Source organism: Natator depressus, chromosome 9 (assembly GCF_965152275.1).
Source record: "Natator depressus isolate rNatDep1 chromosome 9, rNatDep2.hap1, whole genome shotgun sequence".
In the NCBI taxonomy this organism is placed as follows: domain Eukaryota; kingdom Metazoa; phylum Chordata; order Testudines; family Cheloniidae; genus Natator; species Natator depressus.
In genome coordinates this window covers 27,436,143-27,459,207 of record NC_134242.1, presented here as the reverse complement: position 1 = coordinate 27,459,207, position 23,065 = coordinate 27,436,143, and the positions used below count along the sequence as shown (strand labels likewise).

General features: G+C 42.2%; 1 protein-coding gene across 1 annotated transcript in view; it reads left to right on the top strand.

Moving 5' to 3' along the window:
• Window positions 1-1,717: 1,717 nt before the first annotated feature.
• Window positions 1,718-23,065, top strand: part of TSC22D2 (TSC22 domain family member 2) — a 35,255-nt gene continuing 13,907 nt past the window's right edge. The window contains exon 1 of the mRNA XM_074963779.1: window positions 1,718-4,533. Coding sequence (XP_074819880.1) covers window positions 2,567-4,533 — 1,967 coding nt within the window. The 5' untranslated portion in view covers window positions 1,718-2,566. The remainder of the gene's footprint in view (window positions 4,534-23,065) is intronic.

Genomic DNA, 23,065 nt, shown 5'->3' with positions numbered 1-23,065 from the left:
AGAAAGGTGCTCTGTGGGATAGCTTCCCAGAGTGCACCGCTCCGAATACTGCTGCAAGTGCCGCAAGTATGAACACACTATTGCACAGGCAGCTGACAGTGTGAACACACAACAGCGGTTTCCCTTCAGTGCTCTCTGAGCGGCGCTGTAACTCTGCCAGTGTAGACATGCCCTCATTCTGAACACCACTTTAGCGTCTCAGAAAAACTGCAGGTTTCTAGCATTCAACTGCAGCCAAGCTTCTTGAGTCAGTATGAAGCACTGAATGCTGTGACTTGTAGTTTCTGCATGCTGCATTTCTGTATTAAGGATCCAGCCCCCGAAATTTACTTAATTCATTAATTTCATGAAAGACCCACCAACTGTCAAAACTTATACACAATTTTAAAACCATAAAAACGGAGTTCAGAGCTCTAATATAAGTGCCTGAGGCTCAACCTTTACGTCCATATTTAGGCACCCTAACATAAGTCCCTGATTTTTAAAGGTGCTGAGAACATGCAGCTCCCATGGACTGTCACAGAATTTGTGGGTACTCTAAACTCAGCACTTCAGAAAATAATTCTGCTTATCTTCAGGTGCCTAAATATGATCCCTTTGAAGGGGGGCATATCCCTCTATTGATCATGAAGGAGTAGATGGGGGGGCACAGCTGCTTATTGAACTGGGGGTTGCTGTGGGGGCAAAGGGTGTATCTCCATACTGAACATGGGGTCTATAGTGTGGAAGGAGCACATATCGCAATATTCAACACAAGGACCTGCGAGGAGTAGTGGATGTCTCCCTAGATTGTACACAGGGCCCTGGGCGAGGCAGACCATATCCCCAACTTTACATAGAGTAATGCGGGGGACACAGTCCCATACTGAACAAGAGGCCTTGCAGGAAAATGGGGGCATCCCCGTACTGAACATGGGGCCCTGTGGGGGAAGGGAGTGTACCCCCAAATTAAAGACGGGGTCCTAGACCCATAATGAAACGGGGGCCCTGTGGGCAGAAGGGGAGGGGGCGTCTCGCCGTGGTGGGAAGTGGCGTACGTCCGTACTCAACACGGCGCCGCGTGTGGGGAGGGGGCGCATCCCAGTACCGCTCCACAGGCCGCCGGGAAAGCGAGAAAAGGGGGGAGAGAAAAGGGGGCGTGCCGCCCTACTGCCGCCGGGGCCTCGTGGGGGAAAGGGGCGTATGCCCGGTACTTGGCCCCAGGCGGGGGAGGGGGAGTATCCGCCGAGCCGCTCCCGAGGCCCGTGCGTGCGGGGAAGGGGCGTATCTCCCTACTGAACACTGGGCCCCGTGGGGGGGAGGGGGCGTAGCGCCGTACTGAATGCGTGGCCCGTGGGGGGCGGAGGGAGCAGATTCCCCCATACTGAACCCGGGGCCCCGTTTGGGGACGGGGAAGGGACATATCCCCCCGTGAACACACAACCCTAAACATGCAGGCGGGCGCTCACCCCTTTCACCTCAGGGCGGTACCACACCCGTGCGGGCGGGGGACGCCAGGCGATGGAACATTCCAAACGGTTAATACGACGCTCTGAGGAGGAGTTTTCACCCCTACGTGGTAGCCCAGCCCAGCTCAGCCCTAGGTCCACCCTGCGTTCTGCCTGGGAACGAATGTCCGTCAGTGCGTGGGCAGGGGGCGGGTCTAAGGGGTCGATGTCAGCACGGTGCTGGATTGGGAGAGGGGCGTGAGTGTCATCGCTCTTCCCACAATGCATTGCGTACAATTTGAGCCCCATCTTGAGAGAGGGGAGCGAGCAGTTTGAATTTGAGCTCCCTCGGTGCCTGAGTGCGGAGCGCACCGAGCGGGGGCTGGGCCCAACGCTGCTCGATACCCCGCCCCGCCTGCGGGCCGGGGGTTGCTCCCGTCGTTTCGCGGAGCCTCGGGGACGGTGTCTCGGCTGTCGCCTCTGGGACTGTCTGGGGTCGCTGCGCGCGGGCTCGTTCCTACCAAGATGCGCCTGGTGCTGATCTCCAGGTAGAGACTACAAGAGACGGGGCGGGCGGGGGAGCCAGGGGGCCTGGCCTCACCCGGCCGCCACTGCCGTGGTTCCTCTTCGCTCAGGGACTGACTGGCTCTCACACGAGCGGCCTGCTCGCCCGCCCAGGAGCCCTGGGGCTGCCGGACGCCGCCACCCCGGCGCGCTGCGAGGAGCAGGAAGCCTGCTGGAGAGCTTCGCCTGGTACTGCCGCTGCGGCCGCACTGCGAGGCCGAGGAGGCCGCTTGCCTTCAAGAGGGGAAAGCGGAGGCCCGGAGCCCGGTCACCACAGTCCTCTGTCCGGCGAGAGGGAGGAGGCTTGCTGAGGGGCCCGTAGCTGTGTGGAAGGGGGAGGAAGAGGAGGAGCCCAGCCGACCACCAGCCCGGTGTGGTGCCCGGTGAGCTTGGGGCTCTGTGGCTGATCCAGACGCTTGAGGAGGGAGCCAGAGGATGTATAATAGCGTTTGGGTCTCGGCCAACTGATCGTGACAACCTTCGCCTCTCCCTCGGACGGGCTCGGACTCTGCCTTTTCCCCGGGGTGCAGACAGCTTCACCCGCGCTGGCAGAACTCCCTCCCCAAGGAGGCACCATGTCCAAGATGCCGGCCAAGAAGAAGAGCTGCTTCCAGATCACAAGCGTGACCACGGCCCAGGTGGCCAGCAGCATCACTGAGGACACGGAGAGCCTGGACGACCCAGACGAGTCCCGCACCGAGGATGTCTCCTCCGAGATCTTCGATGTGTCACGGGCCACGGACTACGGCCCGGAGGATGTCTGCGAAAGGAGCTCCTCCGAGGAGACCCTCAACAACGTGGGTGACGCCGAAACTCCTGGTGCTGTCTCCCCTAACCTTCTCCTGGATGGGCAGCTGGCGGCTGCGGCAGCGGGGGCTGCGGCTGCGCCTCCGCCGACTGCTGCTAACGGGGGGGCCATGCCCAAAAGCACCGCGGTGCCCCAAGTGGCTGCTGTCCAAGTCCCCTCCGCGGCGGCAGGAGGCAGCAGTGCTCAGATTTCCGCTCCCGGGACCATGCCTCAGACGACTGCGGCCGCATGCAGTTCACGCTTCAGGGTGATCAAGCTGGATCACGGTACAGGGGAGCCCTATAGGCGGGGACGATGGACGTGTATGGAATATTACGACCGGGACTCGGACAGTAGTGGCGTCCTGGCGAGGACTGGGGATTGCATTAGACATAGCAGCACCTTTGAGCAGGCTGCTCAGGAAAGAGACAGTGGCTTGGGTGCCACGGGGGGCTCCATGGTAATGTCAGCGGTGCCAGCGTCGGCACAGGGCCCAGAGTCCCTAGCTGACAGCTCCCTTACTGCTGTGTCACAGCTGCTCCAGGCGGAGAAAATGAACCAGCCCTCTTTACAGCAACCTAATTTTGTCATTGGGCAGCAACAGCAGCTGCAGCAGCCCATAGGCGGGGCCATTCCTCAAAGTACTGCTCAGCCAATGTATTCTGGAGCTACAGTAACAAGTCAGCAGACTGTGGTGCTGCCGCAGCAAACCCAGTCACAGGTAAATGCACAAAGTGTTGTTGTACAGGGGGGACCTAACGGGAAGGGTATGCCACCTCCGAATGTAACAGTAGCCCAGCAGACCATGCCCATGTCACAGCAGCAGGTACAGCAAGCAAATGTACCAGTGACTCAACCTCAGCAATTTGCTTATCCTCAGCCCCAAATTCCACCAGTGCATCTACTGCCAACACAAGCTTCTGGCCAGACAGAATACATGCAACACATGACAGTTATGCAGAGTCAAGGAACTATTCAACAAGCTACTACAAGCTCTGTTCCAAGTACTGGGGCTTCCAGCCTTCCTGTGGGCCAGGTGGCTGGCCAGAATCCTTCACCTGTTGGAGCACCGATGATGGGAGTTTCACCACAGCCTAGTGAAGCAGTGGGACAGGGATCAGGATTGATGCAGAGTGGCCAGACCCCACCTAGTCAGACTGTCATACCGCAACCAGGAGGTGTGGTGCAGCAAAGCATTGGGCATACAGGGGTTGTGCAACAGAAATCCATGACTCCGCATCAAATGGGTGGAAGTAGTCAAGTGTCTGGAATGCCTAGTGCTCCTCATGCTATAGTGTCTGGAGTTCAGAATGTGCCTGCAGTTGTGCCCGGTACAAGTGTGCCTAGTGTGTCTACCACTTCTGTTACTATGCCAAATGTCCCTGTTAGTTTAGTTCAGTCACAGCTGACCAGCCATACATCTGTCAGTAGGAGTACCAGTGTGGTTCAACAACATGTTGGACTTTCACTAATGCAAGGCACAACTAACGTACTTACAAATCTGCCACAATCCAACCTTGGACAGTTTCAGAGTCAGACTCAACCTTTAGTAGGCCAGATTGATGATACTAGAAGAAAATCAGAACCCCTACCTCAGCCACCACTTTCTCTCATTGCTGAAAGTAAGCCTCTTGTGAAGCCTCCCATTCCGGACACTCTAACGAATCCTCTTCACTTACCTGCAACTACTCCTATGAACAGTCTTGCGAGCTCTGTATTTGGCATATCTATTCCTGTTGATGGTGATGAAGACAGGTATGAACTATTTTATTATAACTTTAAAAATTCATGTAACTACTTGTTCTCTTACATGTAGTTGGCAGGTAACAAGTGTGTGTGTGTGTGTATATGTGTGTGTGTGTATATATGAGGAAGTAGTTCTTAGCCCATCTCTTTGAATGCATTTCAAAGCTGTCAACTGCTAATAGGTGGGAGAAAATGGCTTAATTGCTATATTGTAGTAGTTTAAAAAAACAAGAACAAAACCACTGTACTCCAGAGACCACCCAATGTGTGGTGTGTTTTGGTTAATTTGAAGAGAACTAGCATTAACCATCTTCCCTGATTGCAAAGATCATAAAAATCAAGTTCAATAGCAGTATAAATTAGGAAAATACTTGTATATATTAGCATAATTTAAGCTTTTTCGGATTTATTTTATATAGTGGTCCAGTGACTTGAACAAAAGTGACCCTCCCTCTACTTTTAGAATAACCATTCTTAGGGAATCTCTTATCCCCTCGTGGACATTAACTTAATCAATAATGGAGAATCATTTTGTTAGGCAGTATTGACTGGAACGGTCAGATTTTATCAACTTTAGTAAAGGGTACAGTGAGAGCATACTATCAATTGATTTGTGTGAGTTGCAAAGTGTTGGGTTTTTTCTTTATTTTTCCTCTGATGTAGATAGACTTAAGATTCCTTAAAGTGTACATATTTTAAAAAAAACTAAAAACCTATGCTGTAGGTTTTGCTGGATGGGTAAAGTTCTGTGACCTAAACTAATCAAATATGCCTGAATTTGAAGGAGGCTTTCAGGGAAAGGAGTGTGTTAAGGGTTGAAAATGATCTTGGTGGGGCAACCTTGTGATGTAAAGGGCGCTAAATACATTGTTACAGTTCAGATTATTATGAACAAGAAGACAGAAATGTGTATAATATGCCTATCGTTCTTTAGGGAACCAGAATAACCATTTCAAAATGAAAAATATTCTCATTCAAAGACATGTCATGTGACAGTTCACACATCTAGAAAGAAGTACCAAGCTTTGACATGTAAAAATCTGGCTTGTGCAGAGTAGTACTAGTAAAAACTTGCTCTCATGTGTGGGAAGGTAGAGCATAATTTCAGCAGCTCTCTTATAAGGTATAGCTTTAAAATCCATAAGAGCTTAATCCAAAACACTGATTTCCAGTTTTTTTTTTTTTAAAGGGGAGGGGTTTCAGCATCAGGTTATTAACTGTGAAATATGCTGGTACAAAATCTGAACACTCCTCCAGGCACAATCTGATTATACTGTGTAATCACAGTATAATGGGCTTGGGGGTTTGATGACAAGTAGAACAAATTCTTATAGTCATTATCAAAACTATGAACTGCTGACTGTTTGTTGATAAACACTAAAAGTTATCAGATCTTTGGAAGTCTGTTACCTTAAAAGATTAACTTTATTATAAATCACTGTAGTGACTACCATAAAGCTCAAAATAGCTTCCACACTTCCAAAAGACATCACATTTGTTGTGGATATTCCCTTAGCACTTTTGCTACAGTGAAATCTTACAGGATGCCTTTTCTGCCTCTTCAACTTCCTTGCCTCATGTCATAACTTCTTTGGGAATGTCTGTAGGAGTGCTTAACGGTCTTCATTGCATTAGTACTATCTTGTTATCTGTACCTTTTTTCAAAAGATTTTGTTTTTAAGGGAGAAATACTTTGTTCAGAAACTTTTAGTTATTCCCATCTAAAAGTAAATCTGCAAATAAGAACTAGGAACTGGCAGTTATATTCTAAACATCCTCTTTTCCTGTGTTAGTTTCTATGCTGAGTACCCCAATTTCTGTGCTTCTCTTAAGGAGCCTATATTTCTCAATCTTTTATTTCTGCATGGTGTGACATGAAAGTATATTCAGCGTCCATGACATTGCACTAACCAAGGAAACCTATGAAATTTGAGGCTAGCTTTTAGTGAGGGTAAAGTACTGGATGTACTTCATTGCGTGGGTATTTAAAGCCTTTTTGAACCCTATAAGCAAAGACCCCATTCCTTCAAGCTGTTATGCACAGGTAGAGATTTCAGTGGGGCTCTGTGTAGGAGTCAGTCCATATGGGACAGTTTGCATGCTTGAGGCCTAAGAAATTAAATAACTTGCAAAATCTTATACAGTTCACATAAGAAAGCACAAGACAAATGTGATCTAAGTTGACAGTCTGTCTTTGTGTACAAATGCCATAACTGAACAGGACTTGTTTGCTTTGTTTCACAGCACTCTTTGTACAGATAATGTTACTGTTTCTCCTGTGCAGATGCTTTCCCTGTTTGTGTGGGTCTTTCATGCAGCAACACAGAAGAGAAACTTTTTTTTTTTTTAACTAGGAAAATATTAATGGGAGGAGGGAAGGAAGAAGTTGCTGGGGAAGTGGGGAGGGGGGTGTGTGGAAGTCGCATATAATACAAAAATGGAAGTAATTCCAGGTAATTGATAAGATCTGAAGTTGACAGGGTGCCTTTAACTGAATACAGTTCACTCTTGTCCCAAGTAGGCCAGTTCCGTGCTTCAGTGGGCTTCCATGAATGTACATTCACAAGCATTTTGTATGTTGGGGCAATATTAACAGGAGAAGACTGAATTCAGGGGACCTAAAAGAGGTAAACTTTATGTTGAATGCCTTTATCCTTGCCAGTGGAGCATTTCTTGTGAATCTTAACCCTATTTACAGGTCGCCTAGGACAGTCAGCAAGCTAGACGCAGATGGACCCCTTTTTTTCCGAGCAGTCTTTTTGTAACAACTCAGATTTTTTTAAATGTAAAGTTTAAATTTTGGAGGGCCAAAATCTGCCTTCAGTTAACACAGTATAGTACAATGGACTACAGTGGAGACTGCATGGCAGAGAGAATTAGGCTTGGGGTGTTATATAGTCTAACGCTGGTGTCAGTCATTCAGTGGAGGGGGCCAGATTTCCATTTAAATCATGGTACATGGGCTAGAGTATAAATTTAGGACAGCCTGCTTCCCTCACACTACAGAAAAAGTCCAGGGGAAAATATGAATGGCCCTTGTGTAGTAAACCAATGCTTAGCTATTTGTTGAGTACCTTCTTATTGCATTCGTTATCACTTAGTAGGAAAACCATGTTCTCTTTCAGGACCACTGCCATTTTTCTTCTTCCTTTCTCTTTCTTTCTGTTTTGAATGTTTTCCTCTGTTTTCTTGGTTCAGTTTTTCCTTTTCAGGAACTTAAATTCCAACCTACTGTGGGCTTCACTTGCACCCATTTTACTGCTAAAATGATCAGCAATGAAATAGTTTGACCTTGAAATGTCATAATTGGGCTTAGAGTTGACAGTGTGATTGAAATTAATAGAGTTTTTAGCGTTTACACTTTGAATCATTGTTTCAGGCTGCCTGCAGACTCAGGAAGCTAACACTATTAGTTTACACTTGGCACAGTGCAGCATTTGAAGGATTTTTCTTTGCAACCATAAGGGCTAGAAACTTCTAAAAATGAACATTTAATTTTCGTATCATTTGATCATTATGGTTCATGTAAATACATCAAATGGTTGGATGTTTGATACCTCTGATTAAATTACAGCACTTGTAGTTTGACAAAAGAATAAACTCATTATATAGGTAACTTTTTAAAAGAATCTCAAATGTTGGTCTTTCAATGGTTCATACGTAGCTCTGCATATACAGGGTTTCTGTTTATTTTGTAAGCTGTTACATATTTAAATGTAGTGAGTAACTGTTTTTAAAGTTAAAATGGGATGGATAGGATTCATACAAACTTTAATTTGTATGCAGAGTGAGGTAGCATCTGTGCAGACAGTATGAAACTGTGTCTTAAGGTGTATTGTTACTGATGGACTATATACACCAGATCTAAAATGTTTCTTGTAAGGTGGCAAGCAGCCTGTAGTTTGGATCTGTTTTTTGGTAACCCTTACTTAATATATTGTGTTTTCTTTTACAAGATTTTGAAAAAACCAATTGTAGCTAGTCCTACTGTTGTCCCAGTGAATAATGAGGAAATGATTAGTCAGTAAAGCTCAAATGTCAGGAGCGAGGGATAGAGAAATGTTGGTATGCAACAAAGATTTAAAAAACAAAAAACCTTACTGATTTTAGCAGATGCTTTTACAAAGAGAGGGGAAAATGCTTTAGACTGCAGATACTTCTCATAACTTGCATAACAAACAGTTTTGGTTCCCTTCTCCAAATTAAGTCAGTGGACTGAATAAAATGCAACGATATTTGAGGATGGAGGAAATAGTACATTTAGTCAGTATGCTAGATCTAAGTGTTGAAATTACCACATATGTTGGGGAAATGAAGAAAATGTCAAAATTTAAAAAGAAAATTCTAGCTGGTCTTTCATGTTTAATTTTTAAAAATAGTACAAATTAAAGTTCTTGGTGAAATGAAGTTGCAGATCTTAATAATCTACTGAAACAGTCCAATTTAATTGGACTTCTGAAATATAATGTCTTGTTTTGGTAGAAGTGCGGAAAGGTGAATACTCAAATCATGAAGCTGTCTGTTGGGTCCAAATTTACATGCTAGCTTAAGACTGTGTTTTGGCACTTGAAAAAATATGTTGCCACTCTTAAAAGAATACATTATTGAGAGAGCTTGTTCAAACCTCCTACATGTTTGGCAGACTTCTGGAGCAAAATATTACCAGGCATGTTGGAAAAGGAGCGGAGTACAGATCATTTTCCAGAGATAGCTGACCAATGTGAACGGCACAGGCTACATTCCAGGAACTCTAATGAATGGTTGCAATTGTGAACTGTCAGCTACAGCAGCTAGACTGTTGAAAACCTGATTGTAAGGACTCTTCATGGAGTATATCTCTCTATTTAGTTAAATGGCTTATTTGTATAGCGTGCTAATTGTTGCTAATAAAGTATTATAATTAGTAAAACTGAGCTCTTGAGGCCTCATTCATAGTATAAGAACAAAATCTTGCATTGGCATTAACATAACTTTGATAAGGGTCTTTTATTTTTCTTTTGGAATAGAGCATATAATATGCACCCTGAGTAATACATAAAGGATTATGCAAATAGATACCAATAGACAGTGCTTGAATTGTACTGTTGTTGAATACTGTCCCTCTTTTCTCTTTGTTCTTAAGTCTACTAGGACTTCTCTAACTCCACCACAGCTGCAGAGCTTAATGTTTTCAGTCTCTCAAATCAGAGGATCTCACCTAAGTAGAGCTGAAGGAATATCTATAGGTGTATGCAAAAACCAAATATGGGCAAGTCCCTGCTTCAAGCGATGAGTGTCTTCAAGTAGATCAGTGTTCCTCCTCCTGTCTCCATGATGAAAATAGATTTTGAAAAGCACAGTTAAAATAGAACTAAAATTCAGTGAACAAAAATCAGCCATACCAAATGGCATACAGATGCTAACACATCTTTATTTCAAATTGTATGAGGTCAGCACCAATGAATACATGAATTTCTTTTAGATAAAATAAGATTATACAACCAATTTAAAAGTAACTTTCAGTAACATTTCCTTCAAAAATGAGATGCAGTCATGATTTACAAATCTTTTTAAAAGGAAATTGTGGACCTGAATACTTTTTAAAATTGGCTAACTTTAAGTCTCAGTTTTCCACGGCATAGTGTTTGAAGTGTCCTGAGAACTCTTTAAAATGCATATATACTTTGTAATGGTCTTTGCTCCCTTGTTTTATGAGGGTCTCTTGAGCAGTGGGGAAAGTGGACAAAGGTGCTGTCAAATGAAGAAAGTAAACAATTAAATCCTCTTTTAGACTTTTCACTGAAGTCTTTAGCTGTAACAGACAGAAAAATAAAAAATTGTTATTGATGGCGTCCCTAAGGGATGCGCGCGCTTTTTTTTTTTTTCCCCCCCCCCCTGGCTTTCCCTTCTAGATTCTTCTGATCAAATACTGTAGGTTTATCAAGCTTCTTTCATCCCAATAAGTTCTACAGTACTCCATAGATAGCTACTTTAGCTATTTCTTTCCTTATTCTCTCTAATAATCTGTTTGCAGAAGTAATGCTTAAGTGTTTTTAGGAGAGGAAGTGAAGATATATAATTAAAAAAATGACTGCCTGCCTACATTCTCCAGTCAGAATCCAACTACCAGAATTGGAATTTAGCCCAGACGCTGAGTTTCATTTTTATGAGAAGTACTGCAGAATCTCTTGTGACCACAGGTGCCATTGTAGTGAAGAGAAACAATTTGATGTTCCCTACTAAATATGTTGGTGTGTGGGGTTTTTTTGTTTTTTTTAATCTTTCATTTATGATATGAATACTGTGTATGTAAATTTTCAGTTGGTGCTTCAGATAGCAATTTCCAATCTTGACATTCGTGGAACTGAATAACGAGTTTTTGCTATTTGTCAGCATATCAGAGTTGTCTGTGCTTATTGTATATGTCAGCAAGCATTAGCTATAAGAAATTTTAGGGATCTCTTCCAAATAAATAGAAAACAGTTCTTTTAAAAATGTGCGCGCGCACACAAATTGCAGCAGGCATCATGCAAACACTATGAAGTGTGACCATTTTGTAGTTGTGTTGGATAAATCTTGATGACAAACTACTGCAGTTGGCATCCTAGCTGACAGTTATGAGTAGAGGTAAATGCTTTCAGTTAAGAGTGAACTGTTATCTCCCAGAGATGGCTCTCCCAAGTTTAGAGTGATAACTGTTGAGGTGCCGTGTAAGGCTGTATTTTCACTCCCTGTTCTATAAAAGTTCTTTGGTGTAACGAGAACTTCCACTTTCATCAAATCTGTATTCTTCATGAGCTCAGAAATATGATTGAAGGAATGGTACGCTTTGCTATGTATATCAACTATGCCAACCTAACAGTAGGCCAGTAAGTCTGGCTGTTTGCTCATCATTCTATCACTGTATGAAAGACCAGTGTTGAGAACAACCACCAACAGTCTAATTGTTGTTTGTCAAAAGAATTCCATATTTTCCCTTAGTAGAGGTTGGGAAGGAATTCACCACCACTCAAGTCTCTGAAGTTACTGTAAACTAATTGCATCCATTCTGTCCTTACTCCTTGATTTGAGAACACTTTCATATTGCAAGTGTAACTGAGGAGGAGATACGAGAAATGTTAAACTGATCAATGATAGAGGATTGTACTTCTCTTACTGTATGTGGTAGCAGCTAACTATCAGAGAGAGTCTGACATGCTTCACAGTAATGGTTGTGAATTTAAGCACAGGTGGAGTCCAGCAGAAACACACAAGTCCTGTCTCCCCAGCCTCAGGAAGAAGTGAGGGGGGAGAGGGGTGGAATGGAAAAACGGTAGTCCACAATCTGATCTTTATCTGCATAAGGTGCTGTGTTTTAAGCTCTGGTTGCCTCTTAAGAGATGTGGACAACTGACAGTAGGTGGAGCACAGTGCTGCTCTTGTTAACACTAGCTATGCTAATATAAGTTGAAATTTGATTTTCTCCAAATAGTGTCTGATGTTAACCCTATGAACACCTCTGCAGGTAAATTCATTTGCTATAACTCTGGCAAAAAAAAAATGCAAAGCTTACATTTTTATTTGAATAAATACTCATAAATTGTTTTCACATAGTTTTATACAAAAGCAGTTTATGCAGCATTTATCAGCTACTGTATGAGTTGTTGCATACTTCTGCACAAGCAAGATAGTAAACAAAATGGAAGCTCCAGCAGTCCTGATTTTCTTGTTGTTCTTCCCACTTCTAATGTTAACTGAGGACTAAATTAGTAGAGCAAAAAAGAGGAATAACAAATCCTAAGAGTATTTTCCTGTTGCCTTAATATGAGCTTCAGCAGAAAACTTTAACAGTTCAACTTCTTTCACTGAGAATTAAAAAGAATGAGACCACATCTGGATTTATTGACTATTTGGATTGTCCAGTAAATTTCCCTCACTCCTGTAATTGAAAAATGATTCCCTTTCAGTAGACTAGTTATTTAAATTGCTTTGCACAATGCACTTATAAATACCTTTAATGCCAGCTCTTCGTACCTTGTGTTGATATGAGGTTTTGACTGCAGCAGACATAATGGCAGAGTATCCTTTAAGTATAGGTCAGTGGGTTTGAAGTCCTAAATCCCATATTACTGAAACACAAATCAAATATTCTAAGAATTATAGTAATCAATTTTCAAGTTACATATTTATTTTTCTTGTACCTCATGTTACTGATGTACCCTTGGACTATACTTACTACCCTGTCTACAAATGAGTGCTTTTTTTTGTATATTGACATGAGAAGACATTGAACCACCAGATATAGAAATTTACAGCAAAATGATGTTTAAACTCTTACTCTTTCAAATTGGCAAACTGAGGGAGCTAGCCAACTGTTGGCTTAAGTAAACCATTTCAAAATGCCTGTCCCTTGTGTTTGGTTTTTGTTTTGTTCTTTTTTCCTTCAGATATAAAAGCAAGTACTTTGCACTACTTACTATCTGCAGTATGTTTGACAGGATTCTAAGAGGCAGAAGTGAGAACTACAGTTAAGGATTGTTACAAATGGCAGTTGACTGAAATTCCCTCACTTTGTGAAGTGACAAGACTTCTTGTTCAGGGTTTTCAGACACTTAATGGAATTCAACTAACAACAAATTTTCCCAGTTCTTAAAAAATGGACTTTCTACAGCCAGTTGATAGTCTGAGGCCTAGATCTATACATTGTAGCCATAGGAATAAACAGCAATGAATTTTAACTTTGCTCTTAGTTGATACTATTTCAGTCCAGCTCTGTCAATCTAGTGATGGTAGCAATTAGCAGAGCTATGTACTGGGACAGTTTATCTGGTCTTGTTGACTTCCTGCATCCATTCTGTAACCAAAACAAAGCTTCAGGCTTCGATACAATTAAAGCTCACGTGCAAGCCAGAATATTTGTTCTATTTATCAGTATTGTGTGCAGAATTTTTTTGGGGGTGGAGGTGGAAGCAGAAGGGATAGTTGTCTCTTTGTGCATGTAATGCACATAAGCAAGATCATTTCCCCTCCTGAAGGAGATCTTCTTAGATTCTGGTGTAAACAGCTCTGTTGCAGTACTTGCCACAAGTGATTTTTAACTTAATGTGAGACAGATGGTTTTTCACAGCTTATTCTTCTGTAATTATATCCTTGGATGTCCTCCTCCATCTGGAAAAGTGAGTATCCATGGAATAATAGACAAAGACTGACATGATGATTTACCCTGTCTTGGTCTCAAAGGGTTCCTTCCCAATTTAAAGAAGCTTCTCTTCTTCTTTACCCCCTTCCCCTACTGGAAGTTGATAAATGTTGGAAGTTGAAATAAGTGACTCAACTCCAAAATAGATAAGGGAAATGGAAGAGCTGATGCCAGCATCTCAAGGGGCCAAACTGGAAGGCCAGTGAAGCTGGCTTTCACTGAACTTCCTCGTGCTGCACACATGAGCCAGACTGTTTGTTTGATTTTAATCCCTGCTTAGTGGTTATGTGATCCCTTCTCAGGATGGAAACTTGTTTCTTCTCCAACCCGTTTCTTTGAGATTCAGGAGAAAGGTACAGGCTGCTGGTAGGGCTGGACAATTTCCATCAAAAACAGAATTAAATCTGCTACGAGGTGATGAGAATTGTACAGGGTAGCTCAGTTCTGATTGTGGGGTGCGATGGGAAGCAATGGGGCCCTTGGGGAACCGAGCCAGCTTCCTACTATAGTAAGTACCCAGAGCTCCTAACATCAGAGTTCATCCTGCCCTTTGCTTATTTCCTTCTCCAGTTCTCTGAATGAAGCCCCTTTTATCCAGTCAAAGTACTTCCTTCTCCTCTTTCTGAGGCAGCCACTACTGCCCCAGGTACTAGTGCTGCTGGCACTCCCCTGCTAATTGGGGAGACACTTTGTCCCTAGAAAAATTGGAGGGGTCCTAGGAGGGGTAAGTCTCTTTAAATATAAGCTTTATTGAATTATTTGGGGGGGCTTTTTTTATGGTTTGATCTGTATCAGAACTATCTGAGATTTTGTTACAAAGCAATATAATATTTTTTCCAGTTGAAACTTCTACAAAAACAGTACGATCCTCTTGTATGGATAACTTTAAGGGCTCTGTTCTGCTCCCAATAAACTCAGTTGCAAAACTCCTGCTCATCATGGCCTAGTTTGACCAATGGTCATACTAAACCAGAACACTGCTATAAGAATAAGAAGTTTGCAAGACTCTGAACTCCTGTTGGGTGTTCCAAGGCAAGTACTCTGAGCAGGATGGGTTTAAGGTCCTGGCTTAATAGGATATGTAACTGATTTCTCCTAATGAAAAGTGGAAATACCAAAACACAAAATGCAGGAACTTTATTAAATCTTCATTTGCTCCTTCAGTTCTGTTCAGCTTTCTCCTCTAGCCCATCCCATTTACCCTCTTTGCAGTCTGTTCTACTGTTTTGATAAGTTTGGAACTTTGTAAAAAGAAAGTAGGTTTCACATTGCAGTCCGTGAATCAAATAGATAAAGAATGAAATATTGACTTGAAAAAGAGGAATGGAGAAAGAGCTCAGATATTAGGCTAGTAAACATACTTCTGTCATCCTAGATTTCACTGTAATCTTAGCTGACCCATGACCAAGTACTTGGTGTAGGAGCTAATCCAGGGAGGCCCAGTGTGCCACCTGAAGGCCTTATGTAACAAGGGTGGTCTTCTCAGCCCATGGCTACTGACCTGAATAATTGCAAGCTATTCTTGCTGGTGAATTCAGCTTATTGTTTAAATAATTCTCATTCCTTTTAAGAAGAGAGATAAGTTGGATGGTTCAATATCTTTTATTGAACCATCTGCTGCTGCTGAGACATGGTTTTGAGCTACGTAGAGCTCTTCAGCTGACCAGGCTCTGAGACTCAGTGTTGCAGTTTTTAATGCAGATGTAGATATACCCTAAAACTCTCATCTTGTACCTTCCTCTGCTTCAGTCTTCCAAACTTATTTCCTCCCTCATTTCAGCCTCAACAAGTCCCTCCTCAATCAGCTGCAGTTTTTTAAAATAAAATCAGGATGCGTACCTACCAGAGTAATGTGATCTGGGGGCTCAGTATTTCTGTTTGAGTACATCAGGACCAAAAACCTCTGGGACTTTATATTTGCTCAGTTTTTTATGTTGGGCTGTGGTCTCTGGGATATACCTCACACTGGACACCATCCCAGTATTGTATCTGATCTCTAATAGGGGAAAGGTGGATTTTTTTAAAAGGGAGACTTGATATTCCCCAAGTCAGATACCTTCCTCTTTTTTCCACTGCTGCACCCCCTTAACCTCTCCTCTTCTCCCCCCCCCCTTCTTTTTTATATTGCCTGGCTCAACAGTCTAATACACTTGCACAGTGATAGTAGTTCAGACCCGTTCATTAGGCACACATTTTGTTATGTCAGTTTGTGGGTTAGTTTTTCCTGTGGGGTAGCTCTTCCTGTCAAGTTAGTTCTTTTCTCTTGAACAGACCAAAACTAACCTACCTTGAATATAGCAGAAGAAGACTGGAAAGTGCTTTCCAGTATATTTGCAATTTGTGTAAAATGCCCTTAAAAAGTCCTGTTCTTTTATAGGTTATCAATTTAAAAATAGATGAAGCTTGTGAAATACACATGTTGTGGTTATAAACCATAAGTTTCATATTTAATAATAGCAGGTTTTGATATCTGCAAATATATGCATTCAGGATTGTAAGTAGGTGACTCTGTTTAAAATCACTTCCTGAGGAAGAGGGTTTTTAGCACTTTTTTTAATGCACTTGTTATATAGGGGAGACAGAAAAGAGCTTTAAGACTTTGTCAAAACTTACCATTTGTACAGCATGAGCTGTCATAGCTTATCTAAAATGGAGAATTTTAAAAATGGCATTGTTTGTATCTTTGAAGCATCTATCTGTCTTCCCAGTTGAGGGTTTTTTTTGTCATAACACTTTGTGCTAAACTTTTTAGGTTGCATATGTTCGAATATGAGAACACAATACTTTGTTGGATGAACAACTTCTGATATAGCAGCTTTCAGGCCAAATTCAAAACTCCTAGGGGCAATAAATGACACATGCTGGCCAATAATGACCAGGAACTGTAGTATGTATGGGCCTTTTTTTTAAAAAAAGTAAATACACCAAGTAAATCCTCTAGGTTGCTGTAGGAATCAAATGACAATTTTACCTTGTGTGCACAAAAGTTGATTTATTTTGCATACAATTGTGATTTGATATCTTTCCTGATCGTTAAGTATTTATTCAACACCTTTCTTTAATCTGTTCTCATGTGGAATCCTGTAGAGACTTTTAGTATGGTAAGTTCAGAAGGGAAAGGCTATATACCAGGGTAAGTAGGTATTTTGTTTGTTTTTGGTTTTGTGTTTGTTTAAAAAAAAAAAAAAAAAAAAAAAAAAAGGTCCTCTGAATTACTTTAGAAGAGCTTTTGTGCCATGTACATTTAGGGAAAGGTTAAGTAAAATTCCCCATCTCCATGGCTGGTGGATTGTAGTATCCGTAGAACATGTTTTCAATGCAGTTGCCTGTAACAACTGATTTACGAAAGGGGTTACGTTTCAGTGCTGTTCTGCAGCCTAATATTGACCTCTTATCGGTGAACCAGTTTGTATAGGTTCCTGGTACCTAAAGACTTTAGACAAACAGATATAATTAAATCAGTGAATTCCTTATGGAGGTTGTAGTTGTACCACAATCAGGGAGTGCTTCTATTGAGTAACTTATTTCAAGAAATCCATGGAAATTAGCTATACCAACACACCCTCCTTTCATGCTGGTATCCCAAACTAGGGATTAATGTCTGTGCAAATAAAAATAAATTTTTTTTTTTAAAAAAAACCCCACAAAAACAAACCTGATAATTAAAAGGGTAGACAAGTCCTTGGATAGCACCCTTGAAGGGAACCTACACTGATGATCCACCAACCCCAGCTCCCATCAGGAAGATTGTTAGGGTATGTCTACACTACGAAATTAGGTCAAATTTATAGAAGTCGGTTTTTTAGAAATCGGTTTTATATATTCGAGTGTGTGTGTCCCCACAGAAAATGCTCTAAGTGCATTAACTTGGCGGAGTGCTTCCACAGTACTAGGGCTAGAGTCGACTTCCGGAGTGTTGCACTGTGGGTAGTTATCCCACAGTTCCCGCAGTCTCCGCTGCCCATTGGAATTCTGGGTTGAGATCCCAATGCCTGATGGGGCTAAAACATTGTCGCAGGTGGTTCTGGGTACATATCGTCAGTCCCCCCCCCCCCTTCCCTCCCTCCCTCCCTCCGTGAAAGCAAGGGCAGACAATCGTTTTGCGCCTTTTTTCCTGAGTTACCTGTGCAGACGCCATACCACGGCAAGCATGGAGCCCGCTCAGCTCACTGTCACCGTATGTCTCCTGGGTGCTGGCAGACGTGGTACTGCATTGCTACACAGCAGCAGCAACCCATTGCCTTGTGGCAGCAGACAGTGCAATAGGACTGGTAGCCGTCATCATGTCCGAGGTGCTCCTGGTCGCCTGTGTGAGGTCGATCAGGAGCGCCTGGGCAGACCTGGGCGCAGGGACTAAATTTGGAGTGACTTGATCAAGTCATTCTCTTTAGTCCTGCAGTCAGTCCTATTGAACCATCTTATGGTGAGCAGGCAGGTGATACGGATTGCTAGCAGTCCTATTGCATCATCTTCTGCCGAGCAGCCATGAGATGTGGATGGCTAGCAGTCCTATTGTACCATCTTCTGCCGAGCAGCCATGAGATGTGGATGGCATGCAGTCCTTCTGCACCGTCTGCTGCCAGCCAGAGATGTAAAAGGTAGATGGAGTGTATCAAAACAAGAAATAGACCAGATTTGTTTTGTACTCATTTGCAAAACCCCCCGCCGCCCCCCGTCTAGGGGACTCGTTCCTCTAGGTCACACTGCAGTCCCTCACAGAGAAGGTGCAGCGAGGTAAATCTAGCCATGTATCAATCAGAGGCCAGACTAACCTGCTTGTTCCAATAAGAACAATAACTTAGGTGCACCATTTCTTATTGGAACTCTCCGTGAAGTCCTTCCTGAAATACTCCTTGATGTAAAGCCACCCCCTTTGTTGATTTTAGCTCTCTGTAAGCCAACCTTGTAAGCAGTGTCGTCAGTTGCCCCTCCCTGCGTCAGAGCAACGGCAAACAATCGTGCATCTGAGTTGAGAGTGCTGTCCAGAGCAGTCACAATGGAGCACTCTGGGATAGCTCCCGGAGGCCAATACCGTCGAATTGTGTCCACAGTACCCCAAATTCAACCCGGCAAGGCCGATTTAAGCGCTAATCCACTTGTCGGGGTGGAGTAAGGAAATCAATTTTAAGAGCCCTTTAAGTAGAAATAAAGGGCTTCATTGTGTGGACAGGTGCAGGTTTACATCGATTTAACGCTGCTAAATTCGACCTAAAGTCCTAGTGTAGACCAGGGCTTAGAGTACTGTTCCAAGGAATTCTAAACCTGTAGTACAAGTTTCTATTCTACGAAGTGATACCTCTCAATACTTTACACCTGCAAATTTGATCAGCTGGCCTGTCGTCTCCATTGACAGGCCCATTCAGTGATCACCATCCATTCTGTGCACCAAGTCAGGAGTCTTGTGAGGGGAAGGGAGAATATATGTTGTTTTAAAGACTGTGTTGTACATATTCACAAGAGGACTAAATTAAGGTTGCACAGACAACCTGAATTTTTGAGTGCTTGTTATGTGACTTTAAAATTCTTAACATAGTTCTTTGGTATCTGATACTAATGTTAGGGTTATATACTGATACACCGCTTGCTAACTGAGGCAATTTTCCCTTTCTGACTGTTAGACTTGGAATCTAATTCCTTCTGTCACCCTGAAGTCTGGAATTAGAATGGCGTGGCATGCAAAGATGTGGAGATACTGTGGTTTTTTGTTTGCTTTTTTTAATAAAGACTGAATGGTGAGAGTTTGTTGTATTTGCTGATCATAAAATTTAGGGAACCAGATTTGGAGACTAAAGGCTTCACCTTACCCTTTTCAGCCTATATATTGCAGCACACTTTAGCCTACAGTTCAGAGGTCCACGTAAAATCCTTGAGTTTAAGGTGACGTAGCACTTCTATGGATGGGGGTGGGAAGTAGGGATTTTGAATGCTGTTTTAGTGTACTTTAGCTTTTGTAAATATGCATATCTTTGGATATAGGGATTCAAAATTGTACATAGCACACCAATATGATGGTTTTGTATATTATCACCATAACATGGGACCTATTTCATTAATGGATTTTTGTTGTACCGTATATGCTCTGGCAGCAGCAACTCGGAATAGTCTCGATTATATATTGAGAAATACAGATTCAGAACTAATCTTCATCTCCTTCATGGTGGTAATTGCACTTGACCGCTGGGATGAGATAGTGTTTCTCAACTATTGAACCATAATAGTGAAGTTTAGCAAATGCAACTCAAAATTCACACCTTAGACACTTAAGCTATGTCCAGAGGGATGTATTTTAAACTTATGCTCCGTTTAGCATCCAGAACAAGAAAATAAGATGCAAGAGTATGAAAAACTAAAAATTCTTCATATTTGTCTGAGTTGCTGTGTGTCCATTCTCTGTCCTTTCCATTTGATGAGTGTCACAGGAATCCTTCAACTGCTTTCTACCAAGTATTCCTTTGAACAAGTTATGTGAATTCAACTTAAGTATTGAATGTATACATGCATGAACAGCTTTGCACCATGCAGTGTCTCATCATTTACATAATGTGCTCATTTTCTTCATTTAGTACCTTTGAAATCAAGATACTAACTGGATAGACTAGTACATCATAGAAATCCAAAGGCAGTTCAGTCACTCAGATGTTAATCTTCTTAGACTTTACAGAATTGAAAACATCATACGAGGTGTTTTCCTCTTCCTTCTCCTGTGCATATCTGAAATAAACTACCTAAATTGAAAGGATTTAAATGCAGAGCAATTGCTAGTAGCTCATATTTATTAAAAGAACAATATGGATGTCTAAATCTAGTGCAAATACCTACAATTCCTTTTTGTTTTTTAAAGGATGAAATTTTGGCAATGACCTTTTTTGGCCATAATTTTTTGGTATTTTTTTTTTATAAAAATGTCCTGTTTAAACATATGCATTTACACTTTCCCTCAGTGTAAGGATTTTATTTGTGGGCAGTTAAAAACAAATGAATCAAGTTACTTTTCTTTTTGCGAATACAGACTAACACGGCTGCTACTCTGAAACGAATCAAGTCAAGTAACTGTTTTGCTTGTTCAATTCAAGTTAAGGCACCCTGATGAGGAAACAAACTTCATCCCTATAAATGAAGAGATATGTTGTACTTGGTCCTCTTTTGTATCCAGTCACAGTTGAACCCATGGTGAGAAACTGCAGTAAACTCAAATTTGTTTTATGGATATGGCTTGTCAAAGATGTATTACCTGTTCATTAACAGTGGCAAACAGATTTGCTTTCTCACATTATTAATTGACTTTAAGGTTTTGTAGACATTAGATTGAAGTCCTGGTAAGATATATAATATCTATTAATCTATAATTTAAGGCTTGTGGTGCATTGGCCTGTTCCAGGATCTCTGCTTCACAAGGTCTCTAGAGTATAAATTGTGTTCACTTGTTGAATGTTGATGAGCAGTTCATCATTCTGTCTTGTTTGCACTTGACTTATTGAAACAATCTCTTCAAAACTTGCACAAAGCTTCATTGGATTCTTTAAAGTTTGCTTGGCAACACATTTGTACACTACAGAACATAGCACTGAATAACACCAGTGCACTCATTGCTCTATTTCTCTGTGTGAAAACAGTGAAGATACTACTGCGTGGTTTAAAAAGAAAACTGAAAACATACTACTGTGATATCACCTAGTAAATATGAAGTGGCACTTAACTCATGTACTGTTGATGCGGGGCTTTGAAGTCAAGACTGCAGTCTGGCCACACTAAGAGTGTGTGGTTTCTGGGGCTAAAATCACATTGACCAAAATGCCTGTTAATAAAATGAAATAATAGTAACATTAATCATCTTATTTCAAACTTCGGTACTTCTACTGTAACTTTGTATTTTTATTTGATGTGACACTTTAGGTACAAATCCCTTTTTTGCATTTGTGAAAAAGTGGCAATGTTTAGGTTCAAAATACTTCCTTTATTTAAACATATCAAAAAAGGTTTTGGGGCCTGAAAAGGTTATCCTTACATACATATTGTGTGCAGAGCACTCGTCCAGTTAAAATATTTTCTCTAGCTTTCAGTTACTTTATTATTTGTGACAGATTTCAGAGTGGTAGCAGGGTTAGTCTATATCAGCAAAAAGAACGAGGATGGCACCTTAGAGACTACAAATTTATTTGAGCATAAGCTTTTGTGGGCTAAAGTCCACTTCATCAGATGCATGGAGTGGAAAATACAGTAGGAAGATAGATATACATATGTGTGTACACACACACACACCCCCACACCCCCACACCATGAAAAAATGGGGGTTGCCATACCAACTCTAATGAGACCAATTGATTAAGGTGGGCTATTATCAGCAGGAAGGGGAAAAAAAAACTTTTTGTAGTGATAATCAGGATGGCCCATTTCAAATAGTTGACAAGAAGGTGTGAGTAACAGTAGGGGGGGAAATTAGCATGGGGAAATAGTTTTAGTTTGTGTAATGACTCAGCCACTCCCAATCTTTATTCAAGCCTAATTTAATGATGTCCAGTTTGCAAATTAATTCCGGTTCTGCAGTTTCTCGTTGGAGTCTGTTTGACGTTTTTTGTTGAATAATTGCAACTTTTAGGTCTGTAATTAGTGTCCAGGGATGTTGAAGTGTTCTCCAACTGGTTTTTGAATGTTTATAATTCTTGACATCTGATTTGTGTCCATTTATTCTTTTGCTTAGAGACTGTCCGGTTTGGCCAATGTACATGGCAGAGGGGCATTGCTGGCACATGACATATCGCATAGGTAGATGTGCAGGTGAACAAGCCTCTGATAGTGTGGCTGATGTGAGTAGGTCCTATGATGGTGTCCCTCGAATAGATATGTGGACAGAGTTGGCAACGGGCTTTGTTGCAAGGATAGGTTTCTGGGTTAGTGTTTTTTTTTTTTTTGTTTGGTGTGTGGTTGCTGGTGAGTATTTGCTTTAGGTTGGGGGGCTGTCTGTAAGCGAGGACTGGCCTGTCTCCAAGATCTGTGAGAGTGAGGGATTGTCCTTCAGGATAGGTTGTAGATCCTTGATGATGCTCTGGAGAGGTTTTAGTTGGGGGCTGAAGGTGACAGCAAGTGGAGTTCTGTTGTTTTCTTTGTTGGGCCTGTCCTGTAGTAGGTGACTTCTGGATACTCTTCTGACTCTGTCAGTCTGTTTCTTCACTCCAGCAGGTGGGTATTGTAGTTGTAAGAACACTTGATAGAGATCTTGTAGGTGTTTCTGTGTCTGAGGGGTTGGAGCAAATGCGGTTGTATCGGGGAGCTTGGCTGTAGACAATGGATTGCGTGGTCTGGATGAAAACTGGAGGCATGTAGGTAAGTATAGCGGTCAGTAGGTTTCCGGTATAGGGTGGTGGTGATGTGACCATCGCTTATTAG